Source organism: Polyodon spathula, chromosome 15 (genome assembly GCF_017654505.1).
Source record: "Polyodon spathula isolate WHYD16114869_AA chromosome 15, ASM1765450v1, whole genome shotgun sequence".
Classification (NCBI taxonomy): Eukaryota; Metazoa; Chordata; class Actinopteri; order Acipenseriformes; family Polyodontidae; genus Polyodon; species Polyodon spathula.
In genome coordinates this window covers 24,775,216-24,795,443 of record NC_054548.1, presented here as the reverse complement: position 1 = coordinate 24,795,443, position 20,228 = coordinate 24,775,216, and the positions used below count along the sequence as shown (strand labels likewise).

Genomic DNA, 20,228 nt, shown 5'->3' with positions numbered 1-20,228 from the left:
ACACTGTACCAGCACTAGCGTCTCCGCTCTACGGGTCAGCTGATGCTTACGCGTCTCGTGCTGGAGTCTCAATGCTCGGTACTCACACTCTGCGTGGTGTCAGCGCTTCGGCGCTTGGTGCAGCGCTTCCGCGCTTCGGACTTGGCACTCGACGCGCGCACCTCGACGCGCACACCTCGGCACGTCGCTGCTCGACGCTTCGGTGCTCGACGCATGTACCTCGACGCTCAGCGCGTCGGTGCTCTACGCTTGGCGTATCGACGCTCTACGCGGCGCTCGCCTACACAGTCGGCGCTTCGAAGCTACACGCTTGACGCGTTGGCGCTTTGACGCTCAACGCTCGGCGCTTCGACGCTAGACACTCGACGCTTCGACTCTAGGCGCTCGACGCTCGATGCTCTATGCACCTTCAATGTTCGTTGCGCCATGCTCGACGGAGATGTCGGGCTTTCATCACTGCACGTCCTGTCAGGCAAAGCTGCCTGCCAGTGACCCACATGATGATTGCGTGGCATGTCTCGGACCAGAGCACGCCGCATCTGCGCTGGTGGATAGAGCCTTTTGCCACCTTTGTGCTGGCTTCCAGACATCACCCTTCACAAAGGGCGAAATCAGGCAAGCAGCCCGACTCCCCTTCTGGTCAGAGGTCCCCCACCAGACGCATTCAGGCAAGCAGCCCCTCCCCTTCTCGGGTACGCCCTCGTCAGGAGTCTAGGTCGCTCTCCAGATCGTCTCGACGCAGAGGATGCTCTCGCTCCTCTCGTCGCGATAGGTGATACAGAGACAGGTCAGAGGTGGTGGAGTTAACCTCCAAGATGTCTCCATTCATGGAGGTTATGATGGGGCAGCAGTCCATCCTCATGTCCCTAGCCAATGCGGTGTCCCGAGCCCCAGAACAACCAACTGGGTCTGTCATTAGCCAGCCTGTGGCTCCTCAACAACCTCCACCGGTCGCCTCCCTTCCAATGCAACCTCAGAAGGACTGGGATATCGATGCGGTTTCCAGGGATGCATCTGACATCCTGGAAGGGGACAGTATAGAGGCTGAGGTAGCCTCCCAGCACTCAGATCAGGACACTGAGTCCGAGGTGCTGGATACCGATGACCCTATGTGGTCTGTGGTGGAGAGAGCAACCCGCCACTTGGGCATCGATTGGCCTAAGACAGAGCTTCCCCGGCGATCTCTGTTTGAGTCGCCTTCAGCCCAGTCCCATCAGGTTAGGATGCTTCCGGCATTCCTGGACTTTGTTAAGGAGGTGCAGTCTACCTGGGGGGCTCCGGCCTCTGCTCCTGCGACTTCTCGCAAGGCTTTGGCCTTTACTATGCAGGGGGCCAGTGAAGCTGGTTTAGTGTCCTTTCCACTGGTGGACGCTACGAACCCCAACTTTGGCACTCGAACCCCAAGCTCATGCAGCTATGGGCTTGGCCCCTGAATGGGACCACCTGCCAGCCTTAGGGCTTTCGATGGCGGTGATTTCGACCATTCAGAGTGCCAGAGTGCTAATGCTCCTCTACCTGGTCACAGTACATGTACAAGTGGCAGTTGTTCCAAGATTGGTGTCTGGTGGGGGGCCATGACCCAATATCGTGTCCTATGGCAGCGATATTACAGTTTCTACATAAACTGTTAGATGAAGGGAAATCTCCCTCTACACTTAAAGTGTATTTAGCCGCCATATCAGCTTGCCATGTACGCATTGACGGGTTATCACCAGTTTGCCATTTTCTGGCATCGCAGTTCCTCAAGAGCGCAAGACGTTTGCGACCCCCAAGAACGACCAGTTTACCATCATGGAGCCTTGACGTGGTGCTAGAAGCCCTTACCAAGGCACCATTCGAGCCTCTCCACACTGCGGATATGAAGCTCATGTCTATTAAAACCGCGTTTCTGCTGTTAGTGGTGTCAGCCAAACATGTCAGCGAGTTACATGCACTGTCAGTGCATCCATCATGTACTCGTTTCGCAGGAGACGGTTCTAAGGTCTCCATGCGCCCAAATCCAGCCTTTTTACCTAAGGTCATAGCTCCATTTCACATGAACCAACCAGTCGAGTTGATGGCGTTCCATCCTCCTCCTTTTTCTTCCCCAGAGGAAGAACAGTTACACATGCTCTGCCCTGTGCGGGCATATGCCATGGTTCCAAGACCTTGGGTCAGCTGTTGTCTAAACAACACCTTTCCCATTGGATAGTGGATGCTATTAAGTTAGCTTATGAAGCTGCAGGCCTTCCACCACCAGGGCAGTTGAAGGCGCATTCCACTAGGGGTATGGCGACATCCTGGGCCCTCTTTAGAGGGGTGCTGGTGTCTGACATTTGCGCAGCAGCCAGTTGGGCTACACTGCATACTTTTATGAGGTTTTACCGGTTGAAAGTACTGGTTCCTCTGCTCCACTATTTGGAGCATCTGTACTACACTCTATGGCACCTTAGGATGCCAATGTGGTGTTTACTATTCCACCTTAGGACAATTGTATTCTCTGGAATGTTGTGCTTTAGTGTTTCAAGTCTTTTTAAAAATTGTGTTGTATCCTTAATATAGCTTGGTCATTTCTCAACGTGTGACCCAAATTGTTTTTCTGCTATTTCAGGTATTATGTGTGTTGGATTATCAATCGTGCTGACTCATTTGCATAGGGTGATATTTTTTGTGCATATTAATATTTCCTCTTGCTAGGCCTGTTCTTGCATTATGTGGCTGCATGTATTTGTTTAATTCTTTTGATATAATGCCTTTATTGTATAGTCTCTCTGCAATTTCCTTAACCTCTTTTTTACCGATTTATTGATCTTATTTTAACTTCTTCACATGTATCTGTATTATTTAATTCACATTTTTCAGATTTCATATAGTCATCTGTGTTCACTATCACTATTCCCGATCCCTTATCTGCTAGTCTTATACTTATATCATCATCATTTAACAACTCAGTCATAGCTTGTTCTTCAATATTGGTTAAATTAAGTTTACATGTTTTCTTTAGTCCTACTATAATTTCTTGTTTAACTACTTCAATATACATAGCTACCATTTATCTCTTCCATCCGGAGGAGTCCCTGCTTGTACTATTAATCTTAATCTCATACTCATAATTACCCTCTGAATCTGAGATTATTTAATCTCATGCGATTGCTAATCTCATGCATCTCTCCCACTCCTTTAATTTGGTGGCCAGTTTATCTTTATCAGTGTATTTTTAATCGGTATAGACTTAAGTCCTTTACTCAATCCTGCTTTTTGGGATATGGTTAAAGTTTTACTTGATAAATTAAATACCATGTTTTCTGTGTTATCTTTAGTGTATTTAGTACCATTTCCATTTTTGGGTCACCTGTCTTTCTTTTTCTGTTCTCTGTCACGTTTAGTTCTCTATTTTGCAGGTTATTATTTACTTTAAACTGGTTTATTTTGTACTGTTTGTTTTTGTTTGTTTGTTTGTTTGTTTTTTTAATTATATTTCTTAATGGTGCCACAGTATTCAGATTTTCTTCCAGTTTCATTGTCTTTAAATACAATAACTGAGAAATTGTTATTGTTGTATAAAATATGAATTGGATCGTTCTTGTATTTAATAGCTGTGCCGTCGTAATATATTGCGCCGTCGTAATTAAAACAATCCTTATTTTTTAAGTCTAGTTATACGTGCATGGGCCTATTTAGGGGGTCTACAGTTGCCATAACTTCTGCCTCTGTAGCACATGAATCTATACTCCCGTCAATAAAGATCGCTTTAAAATCTACAAAATGTATATTACATTTATTTATCTTAGACAGATAGATAACTAACGCGTATATATATATATATATATATATATATATATATATATATATATATATATATATATATATATATATATATATATTGTTGTTGTTATTATTGCTTCTCAGTAGCGGCTGTTAAAAAAATAATTCGATACATCTAGCGTTTCCCATGTGGGCAAGCTAATTAATTCCATGACAGAGGAGTGAACTTCTGATATTGTGCGATTGCTTTACTCAGTTCGTGACGTTCAAACACACAAACAAAACGGTGGGCGGTAAGAGAGGTGGAACACAAGCAGCAACAACTTCAGCTGGTTGAGGACTTCTTTTTTTTTTTTTTTTTTTTTTAAGTCGAATGAAATGCGGATTTGTTAACACATTGTAAACATCGCTGTTTTGTGTTATAACGTTAGTGTTTGTAAAGGAAAATCAACTATACAATGGCTTTATATTTTTTGGTGACAATATTTTCAGGTAAGTTGTTGTTTTTTATATCTTAACTTGCTGCACTTTATTCACGCTCCCTCGCCTGAGACAGGTTGCGTGGAAAAGACACACCCTGTGATGAATAAAATAAGTGGTGTATACTAGAACTTGTGGAGGCTATATGAATAGCAAACATAGTAAACAGCTATATGAATAGTTTGTTTAGCTTTATTATTATAGGAAAACGAATGGTTTTGCTTGTTAATAATGTATATCTTGTTTAGTAGTAATAATAATAACAATCCTGAACCCCAAATCCTAAAATTAAGGTATGTATACTTACATAGATGGCTCTGATCAATGTCATGGTGGCGAATATAAAAATGAATTTGTAATGTTAGCCTTTACTTTATACAGAGAGAGAGAGAGAGAGAGAGAGAGAGAGAGAGAGAGAGAGAGAGAGAGAGAGAGAGAATAATTAGGTAAAATGTAAGACTCCCGTTCCATAGTAGTTTCAGAAGCTCTACAGCTGTAGTCAAAAGTTTTGCATCACCCAATAGAAGTAACAATGAATGAAACCTGCTGAATAATGTTACCGTAACATATTACATACGCTTTGTAGTTTTCCAAATACTTAATGAACAACGAACAAAAAAAAAAAAAAAATTGGGACATTAAGAGAATTTCAATTTCTCAAAACTAAAATCCCATAACATCTTTATAAAGTAATTCAAATGTGTCTTTTCTATTGGTCTATTAATGGTACATGAAGGGAGCAGTCAAAAAATCCATGCAAATCGATATGCAAAATGAGGACTCTTGGGAGCCCAGTGTTTTATGTTGTGTGTTTTGAAGGGGTAGGACACCCATACCTATTAAACACCACTGGTTCAAAATACTAAAATAAACTTATTAAATTAATTGCAAAAGTTATTATTATTATTATTATTATTATTATTATTATTATTATTATTATTATTATTATTTTCTGAAAATCAGCCATATAAAGTTTTAGCAAATTCTGAGCGTAGCTGAGCAGCCTGAAAATAAAAAGGTGGGTCAAGCACCTACTTGTAAAGCCAAACACGTTTTATTGCACATCTGTTAACTTCAAACCTGGGCCCGTCGATTAAAAACATTAAATATACACTTTCTACCATTCAACAATATTTAATATATATATATATATATATATTATATATTATATATAGATATATATATATATATATATAATATATATATAATATATAATATTAAACTGTAAACCTTGTGGTTTGTGGCAGGGCTGTAGAATGTTCGCATCTATAGGAACAATGGCCCAGAATATCAAAAGTGAAACTTCAGCCCGAGCGTTGTTTCCATCATAAAATTAAAAACCTTTCTGCTGTTTTCCGACAGGTGGAATAGGTGAAACTTACATAAAAGTGGCGGAATAAATATCCAGTATTTATGAAACCCATATGTTAATGATTTCAGGATTTCAGTCAATCAGCAGGTGGGATTGAAAGGTAGTAAAGGCGGAGAAAAACTAAACTGACATGTTTCAGGCGATATGGAGAAACAGGTGAAGATACATTTCAGAACAATACATTTATTTGAATATAATAAAGCAAGTTCTTCAGGACACACAGAGAGAAAAAGTTGGAGGGCTCATTGTATGCCACAATTTTGTAAATCTATGTTCTGTATTAATTACATTATATTTTCATGCACCCGGATATGATGGATATTTTAGCCAAAATGAAAAATAAACTAATAGGCCTAAATAAATTAATGTATAAATAAATATCTATAGAAATGGCTCTATTTGCTTAAGAGCTCCTTTTTAGAGTAGTGGAAGGCATGGGGTATTTTATCTGAATAGAAAAATGATAGTTATTTTTTGTAAAATATTGAAGATTATTTAGACAACAGAGACAGTTTTGTTGCATATGTACTGTTTTCTTTTCTGCGTGGATGTCTTGGGCATAAATCTCCACTTTCGGCAGACCAGAAATGGGACATCGAGTTTTCATAAAAGTAAACAATGATTACATAAAATCAGGACAAATGTATACAGCTAATTGCTAACATGTTCAAAGAAGCAGAAGTGCAGAATCTGTGTACATCTTTATTTATGTTAATAGGGGAAGCACAGTATGATAAATCAACATGAGAAGGTGTCGTACGTTTTCACGTAACTGTCTGTCCCAACATGTTATGTGAAAACAAAAGTCTCTTGAGAGATAGAAATAAGAATACCAGTTTCACAAATAACAAACGGTTTATGAATGCTCTACTCTTTACATTCGTAAACCACTGTGAAGCGATGTGTACATCCTCTCGTTTTCAAGGCGGGCTTTCAAATGATAGCCTTCTTTGAGGTGTATGCTGAGGGGAAGTGCCGGTAATTTGTGTACGTTTTTACTGTCCGCTAGTTACGTGAGATAGAGGAATTGCCTAATCTCGGTAATATATTCTACATTCTGATTTTGCCTTAACGGTTTTCATTTTCATAATCGCAAACGTTTGAGCTGCGTAATAAGAAATTGAGATTCAAAAAGTGTCAAAATGATTCAAAAAGTGTCAAGAGGGTGATTCAAAATGATTCAAAAAGTGTCAAGAGGGTGGACACTTGGTAATGAATCACGTAACAATGACAGAATTGTTAAGATCCGTCCAATTTATGTTAAACTATGTTTTTAGATCTTTCTTTTTAATAATAATAATAATAATAATAATAATAATAATAATAATAATAATAATAATAATAATAATAATTTCTTTCGTGTTTGTGAAAAATAAATTCAAAATGTGGTATTTGTGTTTGTTACTATTTCCATTCTGGTGAATGAAAATGAACTGAGAACTATAGAAACACAGCTACAAGTGTGTCTTTTTTAGTCTGAAATGAGTTGTTATACTTAGAAGCCTGTTTAATACCCGATGTCATCAATATTAATATACATTGCTCTTTAGCCACTCAACTAAGGTATTTTTGCTAGAGTGACGGTAGGTAATAAATATGCTGTGCGCTCGGAGCCTGCCTCATTGACAGTGAGAAGGTGCCACCGCCTTTTTCTGTACCACACCTAGTGCAGTGGTTGATCAAATTATGAGGGCAGATCCTCCTAACCAACCCCTAAACAAAAGAATTGAGTATTTTTCTTTTCCAAATACAACATTAAACTCAAAACAGTACAGTGTAATAGGAGAATCCAAGGCGACTTAAAATACATACATAAGTAAATAAACAAATAAATCAATAACCATCATTACTTAAGTGCATAAACTTTTTTCTACATTTATTTTAAAATGTTTCAATTGCAGCATGATTGATCATTACGTGTTCTGATTTTGAGTTTGGATCTATAAACACGTTTGCCCACCCTAGTGTTGCAAATCAGTATTCGATTTCAGCTTTTTAAAGTAGTATTTATTACCTGTTAATCCAAATATTTATTAAAATAATTATTTTTGGAGAACTTCATAGATATACAAGCAGCCGAAACATTCAGTAACTACACACTCGTTTCATCCTTATTGGGGCTCACCAGCGTACTGTAACCACGTGTCTTGACCAGCTCTTGTTTCAAATCTCCAAAGTAGGCTTTCACTAAATTTGTTATTGTCATCGTTACGCTGAAAAAATCAAATGCTGCCTAAAGAAGATCATGTGGCACTGAACCATATGCATTAGCCAAATCCAGGAATGTCACATGGAGCTCCTTCCGCTCTTTTTTTGCTGATTGAATTTGTTGCCAGATTACGCTGATGTGTTCTAAGCATCCTGCTTGACGCCATGCTCTTGGTACAACCTGTTTTTCCCATGCCACTTTCATCAATTTCCACAGGATTCGTAGAACTCCAGAAGCACTCTTGTACACTCTGTATGGAACTCCATTAGGCCCTGGAGATGATAATGTCCTTGCTTTTTCACAGCTTGCTCTACTTCTTTCCACTTAGGTGCACAGTCCTCCATTTGGTATTCGGGTGGATTGATAGGTGGGATGTCTGAAGGAATTAACACAGGCTGCTGCCTTTTTGAATCTGTATGCGTTTCCTCCAAATATCTCTCCAGCTCAAACTTGATGATTTTAATGTGCCATTTTTCTCGCTGGTGAATATCTTTACAAATTTGAATGGATCTTTATAAAAGTTAGTTCTCGCACCCTCTTTCTTTTTGTAGCGTTTCCGTAGGTGCTCAGCTCTGCGCAATGTTGCAAGCTTATCTTTTATGACCCTTTGTAACACATTGAGTCCCTCCTTCTAACTTTGTTCTGCTTTTTTCCATTGCTTCCTCAACTGCCTCCTTTCTCTAACTAAGCGTTCAATATCCTGCTGCCGTCTAGACTTTCCAGGAATAGTTTGTACTTTTTCCTTCCTTTTTTCAATTCCAAACCTCTCGCTTCCATATGTGTAGATGAGGTCCCCAAATTTATCCAGCTTCTTTTCAACTGTTCCATTTAACCTTTCAAAAGTAAAACAGAGATCCGTGTTTACTGTGTCCCACGCAGTTTTCTCACAAGCTCTTGGCCATTTAACTCCAGGCTTGTTCCTGTTGAGGTTCTTTTCTCTCTTACCCTGGTTCGTATGACCGGGTTCGCAAGGATCATTAGGTTCATCACTAGTTGTATGCACGCAAGTCCTCCTGACATCTATGACAGTGGTGCTGATATCCTGTGAACTGTGGTTTGCTTCTTGTCGCTGGATTTCATTCGACTGACTTGACTGACTTCGTAAGAAGTACTGACCAATGCGAGGCCCTTGTCCCTTCTCCCTCAAGCATTTCATTCTCCCTTGATGACTCTTCAAACCCCTGACTGTTGTTGCCTTGCTCCAGCCGCAGACACAAACCTGGAGTTCCAAGTCTTTGCTATCTGCAGATCTTGAACTAGTCTTTTGTGAAGTGCTCTCCATCCTCACACCTGTTTCCATTCCTAAATCGTTAACCGTGTTATCCAACGTTGAGTCATCTTCTGCCCCCCTCTCGCAGACTCGAGGGGTATTTTTCTCTTTAATTTCTTAGAAGCCTTGGGCTGGCATCTCCAGCATCCTGTTTACCTTTGAAAACAAAGAGCTGGATACTGCCGACCAGGGTAGCTAACCCTTGCCAGCCCCAATGGGGTCTCTTTCCTCCAGTCAGCTGTCTCTCCATGCTGTCAGGAGGTCTTTCCCTTGTTGCCAGCTGCACAATTCACAGCAATCACTGGATGTATCCAGATCTTCATGATTTCCATTACATGAGAGTAGATGTTGAACTTCATGCTGATTTGAACTCGGCTCTTGCCAAGATAAGCACCAACTAAAACGTAGCTTTGCAGTAAACTAATTTGATTCATCTGCATCTCCATCCATTTGCGTTGTTTTTCATCTGATGATGTAGATATCCTTCTGTCTGGTGTTGATTGCTGAAGTGTAATGCTGGCTCCAGGGATCAACTCATTTTGCCTCCCCCGCGCATCAGCACACACAACGGCTGCGATGCTGGCTCCGGGGATCAACCCAGTGCGGTCTCACCAGCGCATCAGCGTGACAACCATCTGGATTGACCTAAGTAGGGTACATCTCTGGGGTCTTCAAGTGGGCATCTTCCATCCTCTGTGTTTCGTTGACTAGCCCACGACACCTCAAGAGAACTCAACACTGATTCTGGCGTCCCAGCATCACCCCCTAGGCTATACCATATAACGAGTGGATCATTTATTTTGGCCAGTTTTGATTGGATACAGTGCTCATAGCGATCTCGCCCTGTGTCAGACTGGCATGCATAACATGTTAAAGAAGCGTTGGGCAAGGGAAAGAATGTGTAAAGTGTCAAAGTGGACATGAGAGTGGCAGTGATGAAGCCAATTTGCTTGAAAACAATAAAAGTAGACTGGACATTTCCATCAGTTGATTTAAAAAAATCTGGAATTGTTATTTAAATAGTTGTAGCAACACTTTTTTTTCAGAACCTCACTACTTACTCTTTAATGCAGATTTTAAACTCACCAAGTGGAAAGTAGGCCTAGTTCAAACATGTTAACATCTACTGGACCCATGTGCACATCATAGAGTTTATTCAGGAACAGTGTTAGTGCTCACATGTGCGCTTTTGTAAATTCAAGCTGCCATCACATGCAGCATAATAACATAGATATGTAAACGTATCATTAACTGGGCAGCAGTTTCAGTCCTGGAGATATCTGGCAGCCACCTAAATACTTCAATGGGGTGTGCTGATTAGATGTCATTTTTTTTTAATGAAGCCTTGCATGGTTTTTATTTACAGAAGTTATTGCATTTATTTATTTTTATTTTTTAAGCCGGGGTGTCTATACAGCGAATGGCTAAAACATCTAACACGTGTTCCAACCCCAGTCTTTCTCTTTATTTATCTATTCCTGTGACATATGTTTTTTCTTTTTTTGTGATACTAAGGCTACTGCTGGGAAATGCTTGCATGTTTACCTCATTTTAGTAAGTGCATGCTTGCATATTGACAAATTACACCTCTGCTGTGTTAAACAAAATATGTCTGTCTATTTTTTAAAATAGCTTCCAGTTTGAATAGTGCCTCGTTCCTCAGGAAGACTAACTAGTGAGCTTCTTTCCTACTGTCCCCTCCTCATTTCATCCACAAAGTCAGCTGAAATGTGGCAGCGCTCCTGGACCCTGGTGGTAAGGGCCCAGCCTGGGATTTGTATGTCTGAACCCGCTGGGCAGCTAAGATCAATGTGGTCCTCCATCCGAGATCACAATCGTAGTACAGTTAAGATCTGACTCACCTTGCATGCGGATGAGCCTTCAGGATCCTGTATCATTTATTTTTCATATGTTGGCAGAAGAACTTGGAAAAAAATACCTTCTGAGACGTCTTATATGGATGTTGCTTCATTTCCGTAATGTAGGCTTAGTCAAAGTCAAACACTTAACCAAAGGCTCTGCATCAGTAAACATTTCATCATCCTGGAGTGAGTAATGTTTGCTAAAAACGAGGAAAAGCTTAGCATTGGAATATTTTTATTTTGGGACTGTGACTTGCCTGTATGAAATTCTTACTCGTAGACAACTTTTGGATACAGAACCGAGCCTTGTACAGGGACCCAATGGCAATACCCGTGCATAAGGGTGGCACAGTCGTTTACCATAGTAAAAGCATAGCAAAGTGTAATAAAGCATAGTGAAAGCATGGTAAAGCATAGCAAAATATAATAAAGCATAGCGAAAGCATGGTAAAACACAGCAAAGAAATGTAAAGAACAGTGAGGTATGGTAAAACATATTAACATGGTAAATTATGGTTAATGCATTGTATTACCTTGGAAACAACATGGTAAAAGTACAAAAATACCATGGTAAACCAGTGTAAGGGCAGCCATTACATTTCACCCAGCTGGCCTTCCTAAGGATGCACTGTATACCAATGGGTCTGTCAAGTAAGACCATTTCAGTGGGGGTTGGGGGCTTTTTAAGTTTTTATGAATTTAAAAGTTACTGAGGGTTATGGAACTAGGAAATAATGTATAATCACATAAGAAAGAACACTGTATATATGCCTTGCTATTAATGTATTTCTCTATTTAACCTGTTGGTTTAATGAAAAGTTACATTCATACGTGTGTGTGTGTGTGTGTGTAATATAACGCTTAGTGGTCCTATGGGTAAAGAAAAGGCCTTGCAACAAAGAGGTTCTCTGCTCAATCTCAGCTCAGCCACTACCTCACTATGTGTGACCTTAAGCATGTCACTTAACCTCCTTGTGCTCTGTCCTTTGAATGAGACGTAAATCCAAGGTCCTATTGTAAGTGACTCTGCAGCAGCAATTGTTGATGCAGTGTTCACACCCTAGTCTATGTAAGTCTATTTGCATAAAAGCATTTGAAACATTTTAAAAGCAATGGGTTGTAGGGAAATATGCAAAAATTACAAAATACAAGAGCCAGCCAAATCACATGTGGCTACAGTCGCAGCATTTTAAAAGTCAAAATATAGTAACTGCATACATGTTTATGTATATATATATATATACACACACACACACACACACACACCACAACATATATATATATATATATATATATATATATATATATATGTGTGTGTGTGTGTGTGTATATATATATATATATATATATATATATATATATATATATATATATATATATTTGCACAGTACTATTATCTAAGTCTTACAAAACACTTCTGTACAGACAAATAACTTGTGTCAGTTGATTAATGTCCTACATTTTTATTCCAATTATATTTCTTAAAGCATGTCTACCAAAAAAAAGGGAAGATTTCAATTATAGTGTTTGTTTTTTCCTTTTGTCACTCCAGTTTTATCTGCTGCTTTGGCCATATCTGTGAGCATACCTAAAGATGTATATGAGGTTGCAAGAGGAGACAATGTGACGATACCATGTAGCTTCAAGTCAACTCTGATTCTGAGCGAGATTAAAGTCCTGACTGTTCATTGGGCTCGACTTGCAAAAAACCCACAAGATCCCGCGGTACGTTTTTATGTGCAATTTTTTTAATCACACATTAGTCTGTATGTATTGAGCAAGAGTCTGAATTTTTAAGGTAAAATAACATCTAGGGCTCGATTTCTGAAGCCGAAGGTGACGTTACACCCTCAATTAAAAGCCTCTGATTTGACGTTGTTTCCTGTATTGAACCCCAGGTAACGCACCCTGACACTGCCTCTCAGCAATAACAAAGTGGCTGCTGAAGGACTGCAACAAGTTTACTTCTGGAGTAACCAAGTCAAGCCGAGAACCTGGCACAGGGGCACAGCCCATATGTAGAGGTTTAATTTGGCTCAGTACCAGAAGTATTCCCAACATGCACTCAGAAGAAGCTTACATTGTTTAACCTTTACGATAACACACAAGTCCTGCAGTCGTGTTGTTCCTCTTAATTTCTGAACATGAAGCCTATAGTATATTAACATATAAATGCTGCAGAGTATTTATATGCTGGTTTTCACAGTATATGCATTGTAAAAGACACCGGGCGGTCGGATCAGTCAGCATAGGATCAATCAGTGCTTCCTATGCATTGATTTGTGAGACTCATTAGCTGTATTGATACGCTTGATTTATGTTTTTCTTGTGTTTACACAATTATTGTTGTTGTTATTAGTATTACTAATACTGTTAATTAGACACAGTGTAAATGTAGGCTAACTGGAGCTCTGTTATATTATAAAACCTTTTTTTTCATTCAGTAGTCTACGTTTCTTACTTTTATTTTAAAGCACTTAACTACAAATGCAAGATACTTTCCACTTGCCTTTCTTCAACTTGTGCACATGCATATATCATTTTTACCCAGACAGTGCCCCCTACAGACCCCCCATGATTTTTCAACTTTTTTTTTTTCGTAAATCCAGTTTCAGTAGTTCAGGACAAACTCCAAAACGCAGAATTTGAGAATAGTGATAGTTGTATTGATGATTATGGAGTAACCCCGGATCTCTGTCAGTCAAGCCCTTGGAATGTAATGCTGTAATACATGGTTTCAAAATGTTACCCTTCTAGTATGCCATTCCTTATGTTGTGCATACTTAACAATACAAAAATCTCTTCTCTGCTGGTTGTTGATTATAAAAATAAACCTGCTTAACGGTCTGCCATGCATCTTTATACAATCGCTTTGTTTCCTTTTATTTTTCACAGTCAAAAATACTTGATTATTATTATCCAGCCAATGAGTTGGATATTAATGCAAAGTATGAAGGAAGAGTTGGTTTTGTGTCGAAACCTGAAACGGGAGATGTTTCTATCTACCTCAGTAAAGTGACTCTAGAGGACAGTGGCTTTGTGGAGTGTGCTGTCAACATTGCAAAAGACAATTCTGGGGTAAACACGCGTGCAACAAATCTGCTTGTATTGGGTAAGTACTTGGGCATCCCCATTCAGCTGTGCGTATCTCATAAACTATTTCACATTCTCAGTGGAAACTTCCAGGGCAGATTGGACTTTTAGAGTTTCAGGATTATATAAACAGTGCATGCTAAATGTCTCTGTTCTATCAACACCTAATATTAAGATTTAGATGGAGGCAGCACTCTTGAGCTATTAGCATCTATTAGCTTGAGCAGAACAGGTGCCATTTTAATCATTATAATGTATGTAGCTTCAAATTACATTTTATTTTCTGGCCCCTTAATTTAGTTCTTATTGCAGTGACTGAAATGCTGTTTTTTTTTTTTTTTACATAGGTGAGCGCTGAAGGAATTTAGTGAACTGAAACTGAATCGAGTTTTCTTTTTACACTGCTGTAAATACAGGTGTGCAGTAGATGGCGCTGCTGCTTACTAAGTTTCAGACAGAGTGGCTGATCTAGCTGACAGTATGCTACGTATGCCTGTGGCTGGCAAGCAGAAGCAAGCGAGAAACTGGATTTTATTTATTTTGTGAACAAAAGCCAAGCATCCCTCAAAGCACAATGTAAGGGGAATGGCATCTCTGATGAAATGGGTTGTAATATGTTATCAAGCATGAGACCCCTAGAATTGATATGGGCAAAGTCAAAGTTCAAAACAATGGGGCAGTGAAATGGACATTTTATTACTGGAACCTACAATGGAACTTGACTAACAGAATCACAGAACACAGCGGCATATCAATTATGTACAATATTCTATGTAAACAACAATAGTCTAGATAAACAAACATCTAAGAGTACATCCTAGCCCCTGGAGTGCATTTCCTGCTGTTAAATATCATGGCGGGGAGCTGTTTCAAAATGTAATTTCTGCCTTTTTGTGAAGTTTGTAATCATGAGTGGCTTGCCAGCCACAGGCATACGTAGCATACTGTCAGCTAGATCAGCCACTCTGTCTGAAACTTAGTAAGCAGCAGCGCCATCTACTGCACACCTGTATTTACAGCAGTGTAGAAAGAAAACTCGATTCAGTTTCAGTTCACTAAATTCCTTCAGCGCTCACCTATGTAAAAAAAAAAAAAAATTCAGTTTCTTGTTACCTTAAAACAGTAATCAGGGTCCATGCTTATTTTGTCGTTGAGCTTCCTCTTTTGATTTTTTTATTTCTACTGGTGAGTTAAGTTTGTTTCCCTCAGGCCTTTTCAAGTTGGACTGCGCCCTGATTTCGTTGTGCAGTTTGTAAACGCTAATGTTTCACGTTGCAACTTGGCTGGCAGTTAACTCCTGTGTTGTAGTAGACTTTTGATTTTTGATTCTGTCCTGCAAAGTCTCCCAGGAGCCCGGAGCCCCTCCCATTTAGTGTATCTGTAATGGATGACTTCACATACTTACTTGTATAAAGATTCCCTATTGTTTGTAATTGCAATAAGCCACAGATACAAAAATTGCCAACTTGCTGTTTCACAGTTGCTCCATCAAAGCCACTGTGCTCCTTGGAAGGAAAGGCAGAATATGGGCAGGACCTCAGACTGAAATGTTTCTCAGAAGAAGGGTCTCCTCCACCAGTTTACAAGTGGACAAGCTATGATGTAAGAAACACTCTGAGGCCGGATCCACCAAAATCCAAACAGGGTAGGTGAAACGTTCATGTCAATATTTACAGCAAGTTAAGGTTGAATTTGAATTGCTTAAGACCTGGACGTGTGTTTAAGTGTGAAAGCTGTAAGGTTAGTATACTGCAGATAACTCAACTGTACTGACAGAGACATTTATATATTAGTGCTGATTGCAGTGTTCAACTTGCTTAGATGATTATCTTGGTACTTTATGGAGGTCTGGTTCAACTCCCAGTAGAGAGCAATTGAAACACTACTAGCCTTAAACCAATCAGTAAATAAATTTGTTGTTAAATTAACATTGGAAGAGTTGACAAAGACAAGACATTCTTCTTTTCATGAAAACAATGTTTATGATTTTGTCACACTAGAAAATGGAATGATGACTCTGCTGAATGTTTCCATGGACACCTCTGGATTCTTCATTTGCACCTCGTCCAATAAAATCAGTTCCTCCTCCTGCAACATTACCCTTGCTGTCATGCCTCGTGAGTAATTGGGTAAACACATGGGGACTTGGAGGGGACCAGAAGAAGCTCCCGATTAACTATGCCTCCCATTTCAACTGAATGTATTAATTGGGGTGCTATGCTGGGCCATATTGTTATGGTCCTGTGCTTAACCCCCAATCTTCTGCTGTATTAAGAAAGATCACCTCAGTGATACCAAACAAAAACATGCTTTGGGGGATATTTTACTGAAAGTTCTCAGTAACTCGGCTGTTTCCCGAATATCTGTCACAGGTTTCAACAGTAGTTCTTTTTGACTCAATAAGATCAGGTTAGACTAAACATTAGAAAAGCTGTGGATCAGGAGCCTTGTCTCTTCCCTGGTCAGTAGAAAAAGGAAAAGTGAGTGTCTTGCAATAATGTAATAATCACGTTACTATTAACATTTTCTGTTGTTGTGCTAGCGTTTATTTTTTTTGTTGAATCTCAGCCCTTTAGCAAAACCAAATAGATGACCAAAACACATTTTCCTACTGTATGGAATATTTATGTTGGAAACTAGCAAACCACAACCTTTGTGGTATGATCAAAGTCAAACAGCCTTTAAACACTATGACTAAGTAATGGTCAGGTGAATTGCTCTACAAAAAGCTATCTGGGTAAAACGTGTACGAGGAGAACCAATTTCAATTTTAAATGATACTCGCACACCACCCACAGCCTTAGGTTCTTGTGGATTCATTTACAGTTTTAAACATTGCTGTAGGGTTAAGGTTTGGGCAAGTTTTCTGAAAAACATTACCTGTAAGAACTTGTAAACATTAGCTGACCGAAACATGTCGTGCCCCCCCCCCCCCCCCCACCCCCACCCCACCCCCCCCACCCACACACACACACACACACACACAAATCAATAGTCATGACAAACTGTGAAAAGCAACGAATAAAACGGAGGGCCTCGTTTGAGTCATCCCTCAAGATCTGGTATAAAATTTGACACGTAGAATCTATAAATGAGTGAGTGCGATTTGTACCCCTAATGATATAGTTAAGCTAGATGAGACTTTCTAGAATGGTGCATCTTTTGAGTTTAGGTGTGCAAGTCCTAAATCTACACAAGATTGTACAAGTTCCAAGCTGTCAGTTTTATACAGTGAATGGTGCGTATTTGTTATTTGTTAAGAGGTAGAGCACATACAGTCTTGTGTTGCTAAAGATTTCTCATGTATTCCAGTCTAATGAACATTAGACATGCAGGCACAACTCCAACATAATAGTATCCATTAAAAGATGTTATGTAAAGAAACTAGGGATTTATAAAAATTGACTATAACAAGGAAGTAACAAAGTATAGCAAAACACCACTTCCAAATCCTCTGGGAATAGAGAGTGTGTGAAACATCTGCATTTGTGTGTAAGGAAAAGAACCAAAACAGGCCACTTTTCTGAAATAATTGCAAATTGCATTGGTAAAAAAAAAAAAAAAAAAAAAAAAAAAAAAAGAAAGACAATAAGCATGTTAATGTTGTCTTCCAGCTTCCATGAATATTGCTATGACTGCCGGGATTATTGGAGCCAGCATTGTTGCTCTCATTATCATTGCAATAGTGGTTTACTGTTGCTGCTGCCGTACAACCAGACCACCCAAGGAATATGAAATGGAGTAAGTACTAACTTTCAATTCTAGAGCTGCAAGCAATCAGAGCCAGACTATATCATTGAAGGGGGTTATGTAAAAAGAAAAGCAGTTTGGTCCTCTCTGCCTACTGTAGCTTTTGTCAAGGCTTAGAACATAAAGGTACTATTCTTGCTTGTGTTCCTTCATTAATTAATTCATTTAAACTTTCTAAAAACATTTGAGGTGATTCATCGTGTTTACAAGGTTGCCCAGGCAGAGATGATCACAGGAACTTACTGATTTCATCTAAGTCTTCATTTCATGTCCCATTACAAATCCAACAGTAATAACCCATCCACAAGACAGTGACATAAACAAGTCTGTCCAGGTGTGGGGTGCAGCTTTACCAAAAGGCACAGTCGGCTCTTCCTGTAAAACCTGTACTTGCATAAAAATGTTTGACAAGATAATTCATGCTGTACTGTTACCAGGGCATCTTGAATTCTGTGTGCAGGCTCAGCTGTCCCTCCCATTTAATTACCATGTGGTTGTTGTACTGTTTGTTGAGACAATATTCATTTTCTTACAGGGTTCCAAGAGAGGAACCCAAGCCCCAGAAGAACACAGAAGAATATTGTGATGAAAAGACCGAGCCCCCCCACAACGGAGACATGTACTATGTTGATGATGAGGAGGAGAAGAAGAAGGAAGAGGAGGAGGAGGAGGAAGATGAGGAGGAGGAGGAGGAGGAGGAGGAGAAGGAGAACGAACGCTCCAGGACTCCCATGATGCCACCTAGCAAGCCACAGGATATGAGCCATTCTGATTCTTAAGTATACTTGCTTGCTGTATTGTTTTTAGAAAGAGACTAAGCACTGGAGAACGGATCCCTTTATTTTATTAATTCAATTTAAACATCAGGGTTTAACAGACCCCAGTTTGGCACTAATATTGGACTACCTAATGTTACCTTAGGTAAGGTAGGGTGTGAATCCAGCCATCTTTATTTCTTTCCTGTCATTTCCTCTGTTTATTTTTTAGAACTTAGAAATATCGTTTAGCAAAAATAAGTACTCTGGCAAGTATGCAATCTCACGCATCTACTGTATAACTAGTCCTGCAATGTGTGTGATTGCAGAACTGCTGGAACACTTTTAGAAATGTGGTTTCTGCGGGTGTCAATCACATCGCTTGCTCAAAACACACACAGTCAAAATATCTTTTCAAATTTTGTTTATACTTTAAAATATTTTGTATTTGATTTAAATGTCATGTTTTACATGTTTGTTTTTATAATCATGTTTAGTTACTATGCTTAACCATGTATTGCCAAATGGAATTTCAGTTGCTTGCTTTTTCTTTTTACCTTAACATGCCCCATAAGATGGTTCCTGACACACCTGGCAAGGTGTAGCAGTGGAGACCTCAGAAACCAATTGCATATTAGGTATATAATGAATTTATATTTAATGAATTTTATAAAATGAAGTTGCCGGTTTTCAGTAATATGGTATATAGTATGGGTGTTGTAATTACATAATAAAACATATTTTAAAATGAGTATTTTCTAAGCATAATTGTACTTTAAGTTGCGAAAATAGGAGATGATAGGAATTGTGGTCAGGTTTTTGTAAATAGAAATATGTGATCTAAACATACATGCATATATACATACATACATACATGATGCAAGAAGTATGGACCGTGTACAGTACAGTGCTCCCTCTTTATAGTGCTGCAGTCTGTAGCACAATGGGTTAAATCGACCCATTCCCATTCCACTGTATAACCAGGTCTGCAGCATAATGGGCAGTCTGATATAAAGGGGACACAGCATATATTTGAATCCTGAATCAGAGTAGTTTTGTCACCTTGTTGTCAGTGAAAACGATTAGAAGATTGTGCAGATATATACTACAGACAAACCTCTATTAATAATAATAATAATAATAATAATAATAATAATAATAATAATAATAATAATAATAATCTTTATTTTTATATAGTGCCTTTCACAGTGGACCACCATGACAAAGCACTTTACAGACTACTAGAGGGAATGCTTGTGTGTAGCGACCTCTAATGAATCCCCATGTGTACATCCCAAATTAAAACAGCTGCATTTATAAACCATTTTGGGTCAGCCCCTGAAGTGGTCACTTTAAGCAATTTTGAATGTATTCTACTCTTGTCCCATTAGAGGATGTCACTGGCCTCGAGGGGAATACAATTTAATGATGAGTATGCGTCTAAAACCATATTGTTTACAGTGGTTTATTTTTATTCTCTTGTCGCATACATATACTGGTATATAATACTTTTTTTTGTATATTGGTATCGGGTATAACTGTAAACTTTGGGTTGATGCAATATATATATGTGTGTATTTTTTATTTTTTTTATAATTTGAAAGAGCATTGTAAACTAATGTTACGTGGCTTTTATTGCTATGGTCTGAAATCACTGTAAAATGATGATACAAATAAAGGCAATTCCCTTTAA

At 39.1% G+C, this 20,228-nt stretch overlaps 1 protein-coding gene and 1 long non-coding RNA gene across 3 annotated transcripts in view; one reads left to right on the top strand and one right to left on the bottom strand.

Annotated features, from left to right (window-relative positions):
• LOC121328035 overlaps window positions 1-4,747 on the bottom strand; it is a 20,460-nt gene extending 15,713 nt beyond the window's left edge. Inside the window, exon 1 of the long non-coding RNA XR_005951633.1 lies at window positions 4,532-4,747. This is a non-coding gene — a long non-coding RNA (uncharacterized LOC121328035). The remainder of the gene's footprint in view (window positions 1-4,531) is intronic.
• On the top strand, window positions 4,055-20,228 carry LOC121328034 (cell surface A33 antigen-like). 2 transcript variants are annotated; one of them, XR_005951632.1, is made up of 8 exons: window positions 4,055-4,236; window positions 12,490-12,662; window positions 13,833-14,049; window positions 15,511-15,675; window positions 16,031-16,147; window positions 17,645-17,771; window positions 18,316-19,173; window positions 19,733-20,228. XR_005951632.1 is itself a non-coding variant. In XM_041272487.1 (7 exons), the coding sequence occupies exons 1-7, from the start codon at window positions 4,203-4,205 to the stop codon at window positions 18,557-18,559; spliced, it is 1,077 nt and encodes a 358-aa protein (XP_041128421.1). In that variant the 5' UTR covers window positions 4,055-4,202; the 3' UTR covers window positions 18,560-20,228. The 2 variants fall into 2 exon arrangements, 1 of the variants encoding a protein (XP_041128421.1); XM_041272487.1 differs by having other exon boundaries at window positions 18,316-20,228.